This window comes from Schistocerca nitens, chromosome 4, assembly GCF_023898315.1.
Source record: "Schistocerca nitens isolate TAMUIC-IGC-003100 chromosome 4, iqSchNite1.1, whole genome shotgun sequence".
In the NCBI taxonomy this organism is placed as follows: Eukaryota; Metazoa; Arthropoda; class Insecta; order Orthoptera; family Acrididae; genus Schistocerca; species Schistocerca nitens.
Window position 1 is genome coordinate 770,438,998 of NC_064617.1, and position 15,679 is coordinate 770,454,676.

At 47.1% G+C, this 15,679-nt stretch overlaps 1 protein-coding gene across 1 annotated transcript in view; it reads right to left on the reverse strand.

Annotated features, from left to right (window-relative positions):
* LOC126252557 (zinc finger protein 423 homolog) overlaps positions 1-15,679 on the reverse strand; it is a 295,462-nt gene that overhangs the window by 23,172 nt on the left and 256,611 nt on the right. The window contains exons 7-9 of the mRNA XM_049953458.1: positions 15,568-15,651; positions 4,503-4,877; positions 2,132-2,473 (exon numbers count right to left, since the gene is read on the reverse strand). Of these exons, the coding sequence (XP_049809415.1) occupies positions 2,132-2,473; positions 4,503-4,877; positions 15,568-15,651 (801 nt within the window). The remainder of the gene's footprint in view (positions 1-2,131; positions 2,474-4,502; positions 4,878-15,567; positions 15,652-15,679) is intronic.

Here is a 15,679-nt window from a genome sequence, read left to right on the forward strand (position 1 = left end):
GGGGACTGATGACCTCAGATGTTAAGTCCCATAGTGCTTAGAGCCATTTGAACCATATTAAATGTAAATCTTCTCAGACATCTGTATCGGTATCTATTAATGCTTGAATCCGACTGGGGTCATATAAAGTGAGAAACGGGGTGGGGGAAGGTGGAGGGGTGCTATAGGATTCTGTTCTGGGTCAATCGCTTTTTCATGTATAGTATCTGATCAAAAGCATGACACACATTAGCGGACATTAATACGAGGTGTATTCACTCTTCGCCTTTAGGATGACTTCAACTCTGCTCGGGACAGTTTCAGTCAGGTGTCCCAATGTCTGTGGAGTAATGGCAGCCCATTCTTCCTAGCCGAAACCAAAGAAAGTAGTTGGGCCCTGCGGTCTGGAGCGAAGTACACGTTCTAACACGCCCCAGTAATGTTCCATTGGGTTCAGGCCGGTCTTTTTCAGGAATGTTACTGTGCACAAACCATAGGCACACAGTTGCTACTTTATGACAGGGTGCAATGTTGTGCTGGCGCAGTCATCGTCTCGGAACTGTTCCTCTCCTGAACGCAATACACCATGTTGTAAAATGTGTTCATAACCTTCAGCATTTAGTGCTTGCTTCGGCGCAATGAAGCCGCCACAACTTAACCACGAAAAGCACCTACATAACCCAAAACCACCTCCTCCGTACTCCACTGTTGACACCAGACAAAACGGCAGGTAATGTTCTCCAGCCATTCGCCAAACCCGAATCACTCCATCACAGGGTACAACGTGATTAGCCTCACTAAATCACTCGTTTCCAGTCATTCACTGTCCAGTAGTGTCGATCTGTACATCACCTCAGGTGTCGCTTAGAGCACAGACAGCAGAAGAGTGTGGCTTATAAGGAGCTGCTCAATCACTGTACTCTCTACGCACAGTCATTATGCTAGCTGGACTGCTGGTAGAACTTTGCAACTCACGAGCGTTCCTCCCGATGGTTTCATGTGTTTCTTTACAACCACCCTCCGCAGTGCTCGACGGTCCCTGACCGTCAATCTGAGCTTCGATTGTTTAGTGTAGAGCCGTGTTACATACGCTGGTGCGGGTTCGGGTTCGCTTTTACATAATATTTTGTCTGGCAATACAATATTTTAGCATAGAGAACCTGATGATGGCATAATGATATGCCGAAACCGGTTGTCTGGAATAAACGAGAGATGAAAATAGAGCCGTTGGTGTAGTTATTGCTCGTTGTATCTATATCTATGTCGTCCCTTATAGTAAGGACGGATGAAACCGCTCGGTTAGCAGTGCGGCCTAACCCACGGCTTTCCGGATTGGGAAGAAGCGCCTGGTGCGCCCGGCGGACTTGTGTCGAGGTCCGGTAAGCCGGCCAGTCTGTGGATGGTTTTTAGGAGGATCTCCATCTGCCTCGGGGAATGCGGGCTGGTTCCCCTTATTCTGCATCAGCTACACTATGTCGGCGATTGCTGCGAAAACAAGTTCTCCACGTACCCGTACACCACCATTACTTCACCACGCAAACATAGTGGTTACACTCGTCTGGTGTGAGACGTTCCCTGGTAGGGAGAGGGAGGGGGAGGGGTGTCCACCGGGGACCGAACTGCACAACAACCTTGAAAGAGTGGTTCGGTGTGGGGCGGCGGAGGCGTGGACTGCGGTAGTCGCCGTGGGGTTGTGAACCACTGCGGCTCCGGCGGGGACGGAGCCTCTCCGTCGTTTCTAGGTCCCCGGTTAACATAAAATACAAAGGACGGATGAAGTAAAATTTTTTCGCTATGTCGAATAGATTAGGAAACTGAGTATGTGTGGTTTTCTCCTTTGGGACCAGGTCGTAGTATACTTTTTCAATGAAATCATTGACAGCATCTTCCAAGTATTTTATTATTTGTTTATTTCATTATCGCGATTCAAGTGCAATGATGAAGATCGGAACCAATGAAACGTATGGATAACAAAGCGCAATACGAGTGATCGCAGTGTATGATGTGTAAATGAATCGTCCGGTAACAGCGTCTACGTTGCCATTGTGATAGATATGCTCGTTTCTTATGGATGTCATCGCAAGTTGCACGAATAAATTGCTACAATCCCTTCTCTTTGGGGAAAATAACGCCGAGATGGTAGGGAACGCACCTGGTGGGTGGAGTGGTGCGTCTGCATGTGCTTGTCGAGCAGGAACTCGACGTGGAAGGCCTCTCTGCAGACGGGGCAGTGGAACTGCTTGGAGTGCGCCGCCATGTGGAACTGCATCTCGAGCTCCGAGCAGAAGCTGAGGCGGCAGAAAAGGCAGCGGTGCGCGGCCTGCTGCGCCTTGCCGGGGGCGGCGCCGGCGCCGGGGGCGGAGCCGGCGGCGGGCGCCGCGTGCGTGGCGCGCACGTGCAGCCCGAAGTCCGCCTCCGACCGGAACACCGCCGCCGGGCAGCCCGTGCACCGGAACAGCTTGCACTCGTTGCTGTGCTTCACCGCGAAGTGCACCTACGGCACGCCCACAAACCCTCACGTCACACAGTGTTCCAGACTTTACATATTGTCACACTCATTCTTGTGGGTTCTCATTGCTTTCGCTTTTACACTGTAAACTAAGGGAGAAACTTCTCCCTAAGCAACTCCTTGAGCTTCTAACGTGTATCGGTAACAGAGATTTAGTCTTGACATCACAATATTAGAGAATGCTCGTGCGGACAAGGGTTCGAAAATCTTCCTGTGCTTTGTCAAATTCTTCTCACAGTATTATATCTTCTCTCTCATTTTCATCTACGTGCTTTTCCCTTTCTACAGGATGACTACTGTTAACGTTTAATTCCCGGGTTCGATTCCCGGCGGGGTCAGGGATTTTCTCTGCCTCATGATGACTGGGTGTTGTGTGTTGTCCTTCGGTTAGTTAGGTTGAAGTAGTTCTAAGTTCTAGGGGACTGATGACCATAGATGTTAAGTCCCATAGTGCTCAGAGCCATTTGTTAACGTTTAAAAACTCCTAAGCGACGTGGGGACGCTGAGTCAAGTAATTTAATATCAGAGACACGGGGCCACAAATGTTGGGAAATACCTAGAATGTGGATGACAAATGTGGAACATGTGACATGTGACATCGACGGATGATGTGAGTCGCCGCACGTGCTGCGGTTGAGTCTATCAATATGTCGCAGCTGATCATCCCAAGTAAAGTATTCCTGTCGGTGTGGCTCTAGGCCCATGTGCACGAAATACTGCGTGGGGCTCAGCGTTCGAGTCTTGCATGTGACAATCAGTATTGTTTTCATCGCGTTGGGCAATTATGTGTACACATGGAGTTAAACTCTACTATTTCATTTACCGATCTTGTGGTCACCTCAGATTTATTGCAACGTAGCATGTTGCGTCACGAGTAAATGAGCATAAGCTTCCTAACTGCGTCGCTATCAGTAAATGAACCAGGTTTTCCTTACTAAATAGTCCCTAAAAAAAAAACAAAAAAAAAAGTCGCGCGGGGTAGCCTTGCGTTCTAAAGCCGTCTTGTCACGGTCCAGGCGGCTCTCTCCGTCAAGAGATTCGCATCCTCCCTTGGGCATGGGTGTGTGTGTTGTCCTTAGCATAAGATAGTCTGTTAGATTAAGTAGTGCGTAAGCTTAGGGACGGATGACCTTAGTAGTTTGGTCCCATAAGACCTCCGCACAATTTTTTTTCCAAAAAAAAAAAAAAGGAAAACTAATAACATAAATAAAGAAAAATAAGAACAGCCTTTGCTTGATTACAGCGAGGACAATAATTTTGTATCTTCTGCAACGGATCAAATTCACAAAACGTGTTCGAAAATAGGTTAGCGTAGCGGATCGATCTGGGGGCAATTTGTGCTGCGGGCGAGGGTAGGTTGGACAAGCCTAACCACTGAATATGCTACGAGGTACGTCATTTGGTGACTTCACATGTGCAACATTTGTCATACACGTTTGGGGTATTTCTCGACATTGGCGGCCCCATGTGTCTTGCACTAAATTACTTTTAACAGCGTCATCTACGTCGCTCTGGGAATTTTTAAACACTGATAAGAATCACCATGTGTGATACTGCCTTCAAGTTATTTCCATCGTACAGCCCCTCTATTTAATCTTTTGTTTGCTTGCAGGCACACGTCACTACTCATGGTAGACACTGGTGCAACGTTTCCGCTGTTGACGAAACTGAATTGCAGCACGATATTCTACTTTATTAATGGAGAGCGATATCTTGTTTTGGTCTCTCTAGAGGCGTACTAGGAGATTTCGGGTATTTCACTGTGTACAATAAGTGAAGACATACGCTTGCAAACAAATAAAGGAAAGAGTAATTACGTAATTTGGTTTGTTCGAGGTGACAAAGTTTCGCGACTACCCCTTGTTGGAAAGGTACAGTAAATTGTAGACGTAGTGCAAATATTCTTGACTGAAAAATGTGGAAAACGAACGAGAAATAAAAGGAAGTGTAAAAAGGCTCGTGCAGCGTACTCGTAACGAGCCGATGATGTGGCGGAAGCGATCCCGCCGCGTACCTGGATGGCAACTTTGGAGTCGAACATGTCCTTGCAGAGGGAGCAGCGGTAGAGGTGGTGCGCGTGGATGTCCATGAGGTGCTTCTGCAGCTCGTCGGGCTTGGCGAACAGCTTGAGGCAGGAGGAGCAGCCGAACTCGGTGGCGGTGGCCAGGAAGTGCGAGGCGACGTGCGCGGCCAGCGCGTCCTCGCCGGGGCAGGCGGCGCCGCAGTGCGCGCAGCGGGCCGCCAGCGGCAGCGCGGGCGGCGCGCCGGGGGCGGTGGGGGCGGCGGCGGCTGGCTCCAGGTGGTGTGCCACCACGTGCTCGCGGAACGACTCGAAGTCCGGCAGCGCCGCCGAGCACTGGCTGCACAGCAGCGTGCCCGGGTGCTCGTACTGCGGACCCAAACGTGCGCCGCGGCTCAGCACCGCCTCCTCTGCTCCAACCGCTAAAGCTTATACGAGGGGGCGTTCAGTAAATAATGCGACATTTTCTCTCGGCCAAGAAAAAAAATGCAGAATTTGTCGTGGGACATCGTGAAATACACTACCGGCCATTAAAATTGCTACACCAAGTAGACGACGTGCCACAGAAGCGAAATTGAACCGACAGGAAGAATATGCTGTGACATGCAAATGATTAGCTTTCCAGAGCATTCACACAAGGTTGGCGGCAGTGGCGACACCTACAACGTGCTGACATGAGGAAAGTTTCCAACCAACTTCTCATACACAAACAGCACTTGCCTCGTGAAAAGTTGTTGTGATGCCTCGTGTAAGGAGGAGAAATGCGTACCATCACGTTTCCGACTTTGATAAAGGTCGGATTGTATCCTATCGCGATTGCGGCTTATCGTATCGCGACATTGCTGCTCGCGTTGGTCGAGATCCAATGACTGTTAGCAGAATATGGAATCGGTGGGTTCAGGAGGGTAATACGGAACGCCGTGCTGGATCTCAACGGCCTCGTATCACTAGCAGTCGAGATGACAGGCGTCTTATCGGCATGGCTGTAACGGATCGTGCAGCCACGTCTCGATCCCTGAGTCAACAGATGGGAATGTTTGCAAGAAAACAACCATCTGCACGCAGGAGAGCTTCTGTTAAGTTTGGAAGGTAGGAGACGAGGTACTGGCACAAATAAAGGTGTGAGGATGGGGCGTGAGTCGTGCTTGGGTAGCTCAGTTGGTAGAGCACTTGCCCGCGAAAGGCAAAGGTTCCGAGTTCGAGTTCGGTCCGGCACAAAGTTTTAATCTGCCAGGAAGTTTCATATCAGCGCACACTCCGCTGCAGAGTGGAAATCTCATTCTGGAGTTCGACGACGTTTGCTGCAGCATGGACTATCAGCTCGGACACCGTGGCTGCGGTTACCCTTGACGCTGCATCACAGACAGGAGCGCCTGCGATGGTGTACTCAACGACGAACCTGGGTGCACGAATGGTAAAACGTCATTTTTTCGGATGATTTCAGGTTCTGTTTACAACATAATGATGGTCGCATCCGTGTTTGGCGACGTCGCCGTGAACGCACATTGGAAGCGTGTATTCGTCATCGCCATGCTGGCGTATCACCCGGCGTGATGGCATGGGGTGTCATTGGTTACACGTCTCGGTCACCTCTTCTTCGCATTGACGGCACTTTCAACAGTGGGCATTACATTTCAGATGTGTTACGACCCGTGGCTCTACCCTTCATTCGATCCCTTCGAAACCCTACATTTCAGTAGGATAAAGCACGACTGCATGTTGCATGTCCCGTACGGGACTTTCTGGACATAGAAAATGTTCGACTGCTCCCAGGCCAGCACATTCTCCAGATCTCTCACCAATTGAAAACGTCTGGTCAATGGTGGCCGAACAACTGGCTTGTTACAATACGCCAGTCACTACTCCTGATGAACTGTGGTATCGTGTTGAAGCTGCATGGGCAGCTGTACCTGTGCACGCCATCCAAGCTCTGTTTGGCTCAACGCCCAGGCGTATCAAGGCCGTTATTACGGCCAGAGGTGGTTGTTCTGGGTACTAATTTCTCAGGATCTATGCACCCATATTGCGTGAAAATGAAATCCCATGACAGTTCTAGTATTTTTGTCCAATGAATACCCGTTTATCATTTGCACTTCTTCTTGGTGTAGCAATTTTAATGGCCAGTGGTGTATTTCCGCTTCAGCACCTATAGCTTCATGAAGTTCCGATAGGTAGCGGCGCTGTACGTAGCCATCAAAATGAGGTTTGTAACGCAAGTCGGTTCCAAGCAGAGCGCTGTCACTGAGTTTCTTTTGGCGGAAAAGCGGAGCATTTCAAATATTCAAAGGAGCCTGCAGAATATGTACGGTGAGAGAGCAAAAGGATGGTGAGTCACTGGGCGAGGCATCTTCCACCATCGCAACAAGGCTGTGCAATGTTGTACGATCTCCTCCGTGCCGGCCGGCCGGCCGGCCGGCCGGCCGAATACTTCCGAAGAGTTTGAACGTGTGGACACTCACTCGAGTTTTTGTATGTCCACCCCTGTGACTGGAGGTCTGGAGAACTATGGCCATTCACTTATGTGAGGAAATGAACACCTACAGCCGACCTTATGATGTCATTTATTGTAAGGGTACCAGTTTGGGTGCTTCAATGCATCACCTTCAGCTCTCGGCTGATGCAGAGGGGGTTATCACCATCTGTACACACGATGCGTCAGTGGCCAAAGTCTATAACTGGTTTCCACAGACCACCTGTAACGATGTTGTCTCTCTAACCATCAACTATCAACTGTGAGTGATGGTTGATGGGACAAATGGTTCAAATGGCTCTGAGCACTATGGGACTTAACATCTGAGGTCATCAGTCCCCTAGAACTTAGAACTACTTAAACCTAACTAACCTAAGGACATCACACACACATCTATACCCGAGGCAGGATTCGAACCTCCGACCGTAGCAGTCGCGCGGTTCCGGACTGAAGCGCCTAGAACCGCTCGCTCACCGCGACCGGCTTGATGGGGCAACATCACTGTTACAGATAGTCTGCGAAAACCAGTTACAACGTTGGCCACTGACGCATCTTGTATACAAATTGTGTTAACCCCCTCTGCATCAGCTGAGGCCTGAAGGTGATGCACTGAAGCACTGAAACTGGTAGTCTTACAATAAATGACATGATAAGGACGGAAGATTAGATGGGTAGATCACACAACTAATGAGGAGGTATTGACTAGAACTGGGGAGAAGAGAACTTTGTAGCACAACTTGACTAGAAGAAGGGATCGGTTGGTAGGACATGTTCTGATGCATCAAGGGATCACCAATTTAGTATTGGAGGGCAGCGTGGAGGGTAAAAATCGTAGAGGGAGACCAAGAGATGAAAACACTAAGCAAATTTAGAAAGATGTATGTTGCAGTAGGTACTGGGAGATGAGGCAGCTTGCACAAGATAGAGTAGCATGGAGAGCTGTATCAAACCAGTCTCTGGACTGAAAACAACAACAACATCAAGGACGTCTGCAGGTGTTTCCTTACTCTCATTCGATGTGATCGACGGATCACAATGACACACCTACCTGCTCAACTGGACGTCTCGGTAGGTAGTGCCGACACGTTTATCAACCAATTGGGATACTCAAGTAAGTGTGCCCGTTGGGTTCCCCACCGCGTAACAGTAGACTTCTATCTGTTTGGCCCAACGAAGGACTCACTCTGCGGGAAGCAGTACGTGGATATTGGGGAGGTTATTGATGCAGCAAGACATTGGCTCCGACATCGACCAGTAGATGGGTACCAGGAGGGCATGCAGGCTGTCCCAGTAAGGTAGTGTAAGGCTGGCACTGAGTGGAGAGTATGTTGAAAAATAGTTCTTTGTAGCCAAGGAGTGGGGAATAATACTGTTTATCGGAATCCAGATGAGAACCAACCTGCGTCCCGGAAAGAAAAGGTGTTGCATTACTTATTGAATGCCCTTTGGTAACTTTCACAGACGTAGCATTGCTCAGACAACTTGTAAAGCAAGTAGATCCTTTCCAGCTGTTATGTTTTTCTTCCCCCTACTTTTTTATTTTTTTGCAAGTTTTGTGGTATCTTTGATATTATCAATTATATGGCATGTGCACAATACTTAAAAATTTCAAATATCGACTCATTATGTATTATGTATTACATTCATTAGGTTATCCAGAGTTATGAACTAACTAAAATTACTAAACATCCGTTATGTCAAACTTCGTTATCATTGTTCATATGCGAACAGGTACCTGATTAATGACTCTGATAAAGCAGATCAAGAAGATATAGAAACAAGTGAAATATTCCTACAACCTATGACGAAACTGTATTAGAAACTCTTGCACTTATTTTTGGCTCAAAGTAACGTATTTGATAAAATTTTATAAAACCATTGTCACTGCAATACTATCCCATATTTAGGCAAACTAGCCATCGTAATTCAATACAACTTCTTTCTGTATCTGAAATTTCAGTTTAAAAGGAATCTTCTTCCACTATTCGGTTATTCAGGAATGTAAATCTTTAATTTATGAAATTATAGTAAACAACAATAGGTAATTCCAGTCCTGATTATTGCAAACCATTTTTAGTCGTCTGCGCAGAGTTTGAAAGGAGCATGACCTATTTCCGCCGATGCGGAGAAATGTTCCGCAGACCATGTAGTTTAAACCAGTAATCAGAAAATGTACCAGAATTTATCTAGATTTCGCGACCGGGAGCATATTCAATAATCCTGTGACTCCTTTAAATGATTACTTGGACACCGAATATGTAATTAATTTCATGGACTGTGTTAATCTTCAAGTAATAGTTAATGCAAACTGTGACAATAGGATCGGACTGTCAACTATGTTATTTCCAAATGATATTTACTGTGCACATTGTATTCGTACTGATTTGACAATGCATTAAGAATATTATGCTATGACTGTGTTAAGTATTTGTTCGCCACACTGGAGCTTTTTGAATAGTTACTTCACTGCTAGGTTTCTGCATTCTGGCGATACTGCAGGACATCAGAACGTCATTGGAGTATGTGGCTATATGGTTATCTGTACTGCAATTACAATAGGTCAGACTCGATATGGCCATAAACAGTAGTTCAGTCAACATCTAAGTGCAAGTAAGGTGTCTCAACTGCAAATTCGTTGTGGACCACATCATTAGTAGTATACTGTTCCCACCAATAACTTTTCGGCCAGTTTCGACGGAGGCGCTGCTAGCGAGGGCACATTTGTAAAGGTAATGATTCGGCTACAAATCAGCATACTTTATTTTTAAGTTACTCTTTATTTACTTTTCTAAACTCAAGGTGATTCGGCCACTAACAAACGTTAGAATGTTTCACATTTTCTGATGACTGCATATCACTTTGAAACAGATGGATCTATTTCTAAAAATTAAAGTTCAATACGAAGCGATAATGCCACTGAATACAACTGAATGGTGGAACCCATCCTTCCTTCGAAAACATGTTATTCAAAAAAGTAGAGAAGAGGAGGAGGAGCAGGAGAAGAAGGTGGAGGAGAAGAAGACAAGAAGTGGGATTAGGAAGTAGGCATAGGAGGAACAAGAAAAGGAGGCATAGGAGGAACAAGGAGGCGGCGTAGGAGGGCAAGAAAAGAAAGAGGTGCAATAGAAAGCAGATGAGAAGGATGGGTAGGAGAAAGAAGGGGTAGGAGGAAGGAGACGAGGGGGAGGAGGAAGTAGATGTGGGGGAGGATGAGGAAGAAGATACGGGGGGAGAAGAAGAGAGAAGAGCAAGTGGAAGCATGCGAAGCAATAAAGATGGGAGACTGATTGTCGCTAGCCATGGAGAATGTGACAATGCAGCAAAGTCGCCACTCAGAATGGAAAATACTGTACAGAAGAGATATTCCTGCCTTCCTTAAGCCGATTAATGTCTTCTGGAATTGTTGGGTACTGCAACTATTTGTTCTCTTTGTTCTGAAATTAATTCCAAATAGCCATATTTTATGATACTCTGACCACTTCATCGTGAGGCACATACCATTACAATGAAGTTGCGACAAACCTGCAAAGTACATGTCTGCATAATCACAGAACGTTGTCAGACAAGTTTCACCATAATGCGAATTTAGGTTAAACTGTATGTGACATCGGTCCATGAATACAAAGATATGAACTCTGCAGTTCTGCCGCAATTTTGTCACGGCATCTGCCTGATAATGAAGCCATCAGAGGTCCAAAGTCGATCGTAATGAGCAAGAAACCTAAAATACAGCTGTCTGGAATTAATTTCTAAATACAGAGACTAATCAGTTATTCTACACGACAGTAGTAATCGCTGGCGTCCCCATTTCTTCAGCAAAATGGGAGATGAAAGCTTATGGAGTTGAAACCTTTGGACATGGTAACAAGACATCCTGCGCAAGGTACTCTGATGTTTTTGTTTCACACGTCCCGATAGTATGATCAACTAGTGAAATGGAACTCTTTTTTCCTCATGCTACTGCCTAACAGCTGTACTACTTTTCTCGACATTCTACTCCGTTCTTTCAAACTCCTCTTATGTACCAGTTAATAGCGTCCCTTACAGTAAGATTCGCAACGTTAACTTTACATCTGCACTCGCCGAGTCGTCAGATACGCACTGTCGCTCTGCCAGAGATTATGGCGGCGCCAGCAATAAACTGTAGCAGGAGCTGTAATACAGCTTGTGGAACGTGATGGTATCTTCGTGGTACGGCCGTACACCTTTGTCTCGTCACGAATCTTGCACCACGGCTGTTTTCTTACATTATTGTAGATACCAGCACGATAGCGCGCACAAATGTTTCGGGAATGAAATTTTCACTCTACAAAGCACAATGCACTGTTTAGAAACTGCCGTGAAAGATTAAAACTTTGTGCCGGATTCGAACACGAACCGGGGCCCTCGCGTTTCGTGACCGTTGCTCTTACCGACTGAGGTACACGGACACGACATTACTATGCAAGCACATCTCTTTCCAAGGGGAAGCTTTCCTGCAGCGACACCACACCGCGATACGCACCAGCCAAATGTCTCATTCTGTCGCGTGTGTCAGTTGTACTTGGGGGCGGGGGGGGGGGGGGGGGCAGTGATGAATATTTAGAATTACTGTGGGTTACAAAGGAAACAATAAAAATTCTCTCTCTCTCTCTCTCTCTCTCTCTCTCTCTGTCTCTCTCTCTGTCTCTCTCTCTGTCTCTCTCTCTGTCTCTCTCTCTGTCTCTCTCTCTCTGTCTGTCTCTCTCTCTCTGTCTGTCTCTCTCTCTCTGTCTGTCTCTCTCTCTCTGTCTGTCTGTCTGTGCGCGCGTGTGCGTGTGTGTGTAGAATAAGTGAGAAAACGACGAGAAAAGAGATATTATGGACGTGTGGCCGGAAACGCGTTCCAAGGAAGGTACATCGACATTAAGGTGGGGATAAAAGATCTTTCAAAGTGTAGTTTCAATGATTGGAAGTACACACGAGAAGATACCAGGCAAGTGAGCTTATTGAGTCTATATTATTGTTTTGGCTCCACACTCTAGAAGACTGTGAGCTTCAGCTCCTCTACATAGCAACCACATTAGCCCTCGCGGTTCCAAAGGCACCTCTTCCAGCAGGTGGAGGGGGCGGGGGGAAGGAAGTGGACATATGCCTCTGCTATGAGGCACTGTGGACGTATGAATGCCCCCACGAGGCGGTCATCAATAATCCCCGACCATACATTGAGGCTGAACTGGTAATGACGGTTCACTGCTATCGCACTATGGGCATTCTCCGTAGGTCACAGTTGGGTGTTGTGAAGGTAAGCACCGTGGTGCCCTGAATCATGAACCAGCGACAATGGCGTTGCTTCAGAGGCAAGTCCGTAGGTAATAGGACTACATGCGTTGTAAATGATGTGGAAAATGGCAGTTGTCACGGAGAATGTTCGGCACGGTCGTTTATTCACCCCGTGGTAGCGTGTCACTGATCTTTTATTTCCACGTTCAAGAGTGTGTCTGCCCCTTGGAATGTATTTCCACTCATATGTCCGTATTACCATTTATGCTCCTTACCGTCACAGAGATCGTTTTCTGCAATTTGTCCCCATTTAGCAACATCGACATGTACATACACTGGTGAGCAAAACTTAATCTTGAACGAAATTAACTTTCGCATAGTGTAGCACAGTCAAGCAACTTTACACGATGAAACTTGGACCATACACAGAGAGAATCGCTACATTATAGCACAGAAGGTAAAAGAAAGAGATACGTAGTGAGCCTAACAGAGATAACACTTTTATTCAAAGACAATAATTATACAGAATTCACCGCGATTTATGATGGTCTCCTGGAAAACACAAAAGCCTGATATGGTGTATGTTGAACATGGACGCAATGCATGCTCCGTAATGCGGTGCCATGGTGGCCATAAGGTTGATAAGGAGTTGTTGTGGTAGTACGTTCCAGTCTTACACTGCCGCGGTTTACAGCTGCTGGATGCTGGTTGGTGCATGTGGACGTGCTACAGTACGCCTCTCCTATACATCCCACATGAGTTAGATGGGATTTGAGTCGGGAGCAACGGACAGACCAATCCATTCGCAGAGTGCTCTCTCGTTCCAAAAGCTCCTTCACTTGCACTGTTTGATGCGGCCGCGCATTGTCGGGCATGAAAGTAAAGGCCAAATGCACCGCAGAAAATATGCACATGGTGAAGGAGGATAGCGTCACGATAACCTTGACGGGTGAGTGTACTGTGTTCAAAAATTTTGGTCCAGTAGGTTCTGCCCACGGAACGTTATGCCTCCCCGCACCTGGAGAACCAAAACGATCGTCTTCGACAACGTTCCTGAGTACTGACTAAGAAATCTTGGAACACCGGTCAACGCTGTCGTGTCACTGTAATCTTTCCTCACGTGCGTCTTTTCTGGAGTGCATTCGGACCTGACTTCATTTTATGGGTGAAACTGCGCGACCGCATCGACCAGTGCAACTGGAAGACCTTTTGGGACGAGAGGATTCGGCAAATGGACTGGCCTGCCGGTTCCCCCAATTAAATGCCATCGGGCACACGTGTGATGTGTTGGTGAGAGGCACAGCAGCGCGTAGCCACCAAGCCGTGTGTGGCGGAGGGCACAATTCGCGCCAAAGTCATATTCCCCCCCCCCCCCCCCCCCCCTCCTCCGTTCCACTCGCGGATCACGCGAGGGAAAAACGACTGTCTGTACGCCTCAGTACGAGCTCTTATTTCCCTTATCTTTGAATGGTGATCATTGCGCGATTTGAAAGTTGGTGGTAATAATATATGCTCTACATCCTCGGTGAAGATCGGATTTCGGAATTTAGTGAGCAGCCCATTCTGTTTAGCGCGCCGACTATCTGCAAGTGTGTCCCACCAGCAGTTGTCGACCGCGCTGTTGGAGGAATGGAACGTCCTACCACGAGAACTCCTTGCGACTCTTGTGGCCAGGGTGAGAGCACGCGCTGCCATCCGTGGTGATCACACCCCCGATTAAGAACCATCTCCCGCCTTTTGAAATGTCCAGGGAAGATCATAAACCCCAGTAATTCCGGTGTAAATACTGTGTTCGAAGAACCGTGTCCTTCCTGTTCTTCTCAAGGCATATTTATTTCAGCTACCTTCTATACTATAAACTAGCAGTTCTTTCTACGTGTGGTGCTAGTTTCATCGACTTGGCAGTGACGCACAATGCGTAAGTTATTTCATCTACATCTACATCCATACTCCGCAAGCCACCTGACGGTGTGTGCCGGAGGGTACCTTGAGTACCTCTATCGGTTCTCGCTTCTATTCCAGTCTCGTATTGTTCGTGGAAAGAAGGATTGTCGGTATACCTCTGTGTGGGCTCTAATCTCTCAGATTTTATCCTCATCGTCTCTTCGTAAGACATACGTAGGAGGGAGTAATATACTGCTTGACTCCTCGGTGAAAGTATGTTCTCGAAACTTCAACAGAAGCCCGTACCGAGCTACTGAGCGTCACCCCTACAGAGTCTTCCACTGGAGTTCATCTATCATCTCCTTAACGCTTTCACGATTACTAAATGATCCTGTAACGAAGCGCGCTGCTCTCCGTTGGATCTTCTCTATCTCTTCTATCAACCCTATCTGGTACGGATCCCACACTGGTGAGCAATATTCAAGCAGTGGGCGAACAAGTGTACTGTAACCTACTTCCTTTGTTTTCGGATTGGATTTCCTTAGGATTCTTCCAATGAATCTCAGTCTGGCATCTGCTTTACCGACGATCAACTTTATATGATCATTCCATTTTAAACCACTCCTAATGCCTACTCCCATATAATTTATGGAATTAACTGCTTCCAGTTGCTGACTTGCTATATTGTAGCTACATGATAAAGGATCTTTCTTTCTACGTATTCGCAGCACAGTACACTTGTCTACATTCAAATTCAATTGCCATTCCCTGCACCTTGCGTCAATTCGTTGCAAATCCTTCTGCATTTCAGTACAATTTTCCATTGTTACAACCTCTCGATATACTACTGCATCATCCGCAAAAAGCCTCAGAGAACTTCCGATGTCATCCACAAGGTCATTCATGTATATTGTGAATAGCAAAGGTCCTACGATACTCCCCTGTGGCACACCTGAAATCACTCATACTTCGGAAGACTTCTCTCCATTGAGAGTGACATGCTGCGTTCTGTTATCTAGGAACTCTTCAATCCAATCACACAATTGGTCTGATAGTCCATATGCTCTTACTTTGTTCATTAAACGACTGTGGGGAACTGTACCGAACGCCTTGCGGAAGTCAAGAAACACGGTATCTACCTGGGAACCCGTATCTATGTCCCTCTGAGTCTCGTGGACGAATAGCGCGAGCTGGGTTCCACACAATCGTCTTTTTCGAAACCCGTGCTGATTCCTGTCCATAAGTTTTTCAAACCAGTATATAATCTCATCAAGCTGCCTATTTTCCTCCAAAGTCTCCGCAAATAGGGAGGAAGTATCAGTGAGTAGTGTTATACATCGACCGCGGTCTCTCGGCAAAGAAATTGTAACTAAAATCACGTTTAAACTTCGCAAAGGGAACCATCTTCATAGAGGGATTCTGGGGCTGTCATGCAGAAAGATGGGAGACGCTAGGTGTACTCACGACGGCAGAAGAGTCGCTGCGCTGCCTCTTGGCGGGTGGCCGCGCGTCGTGCTGCTGCTGGTGCTGGTGGTGCAGCAGCGACGGCGCCGGTGGCGGCGGCTGGTGCTGCGAC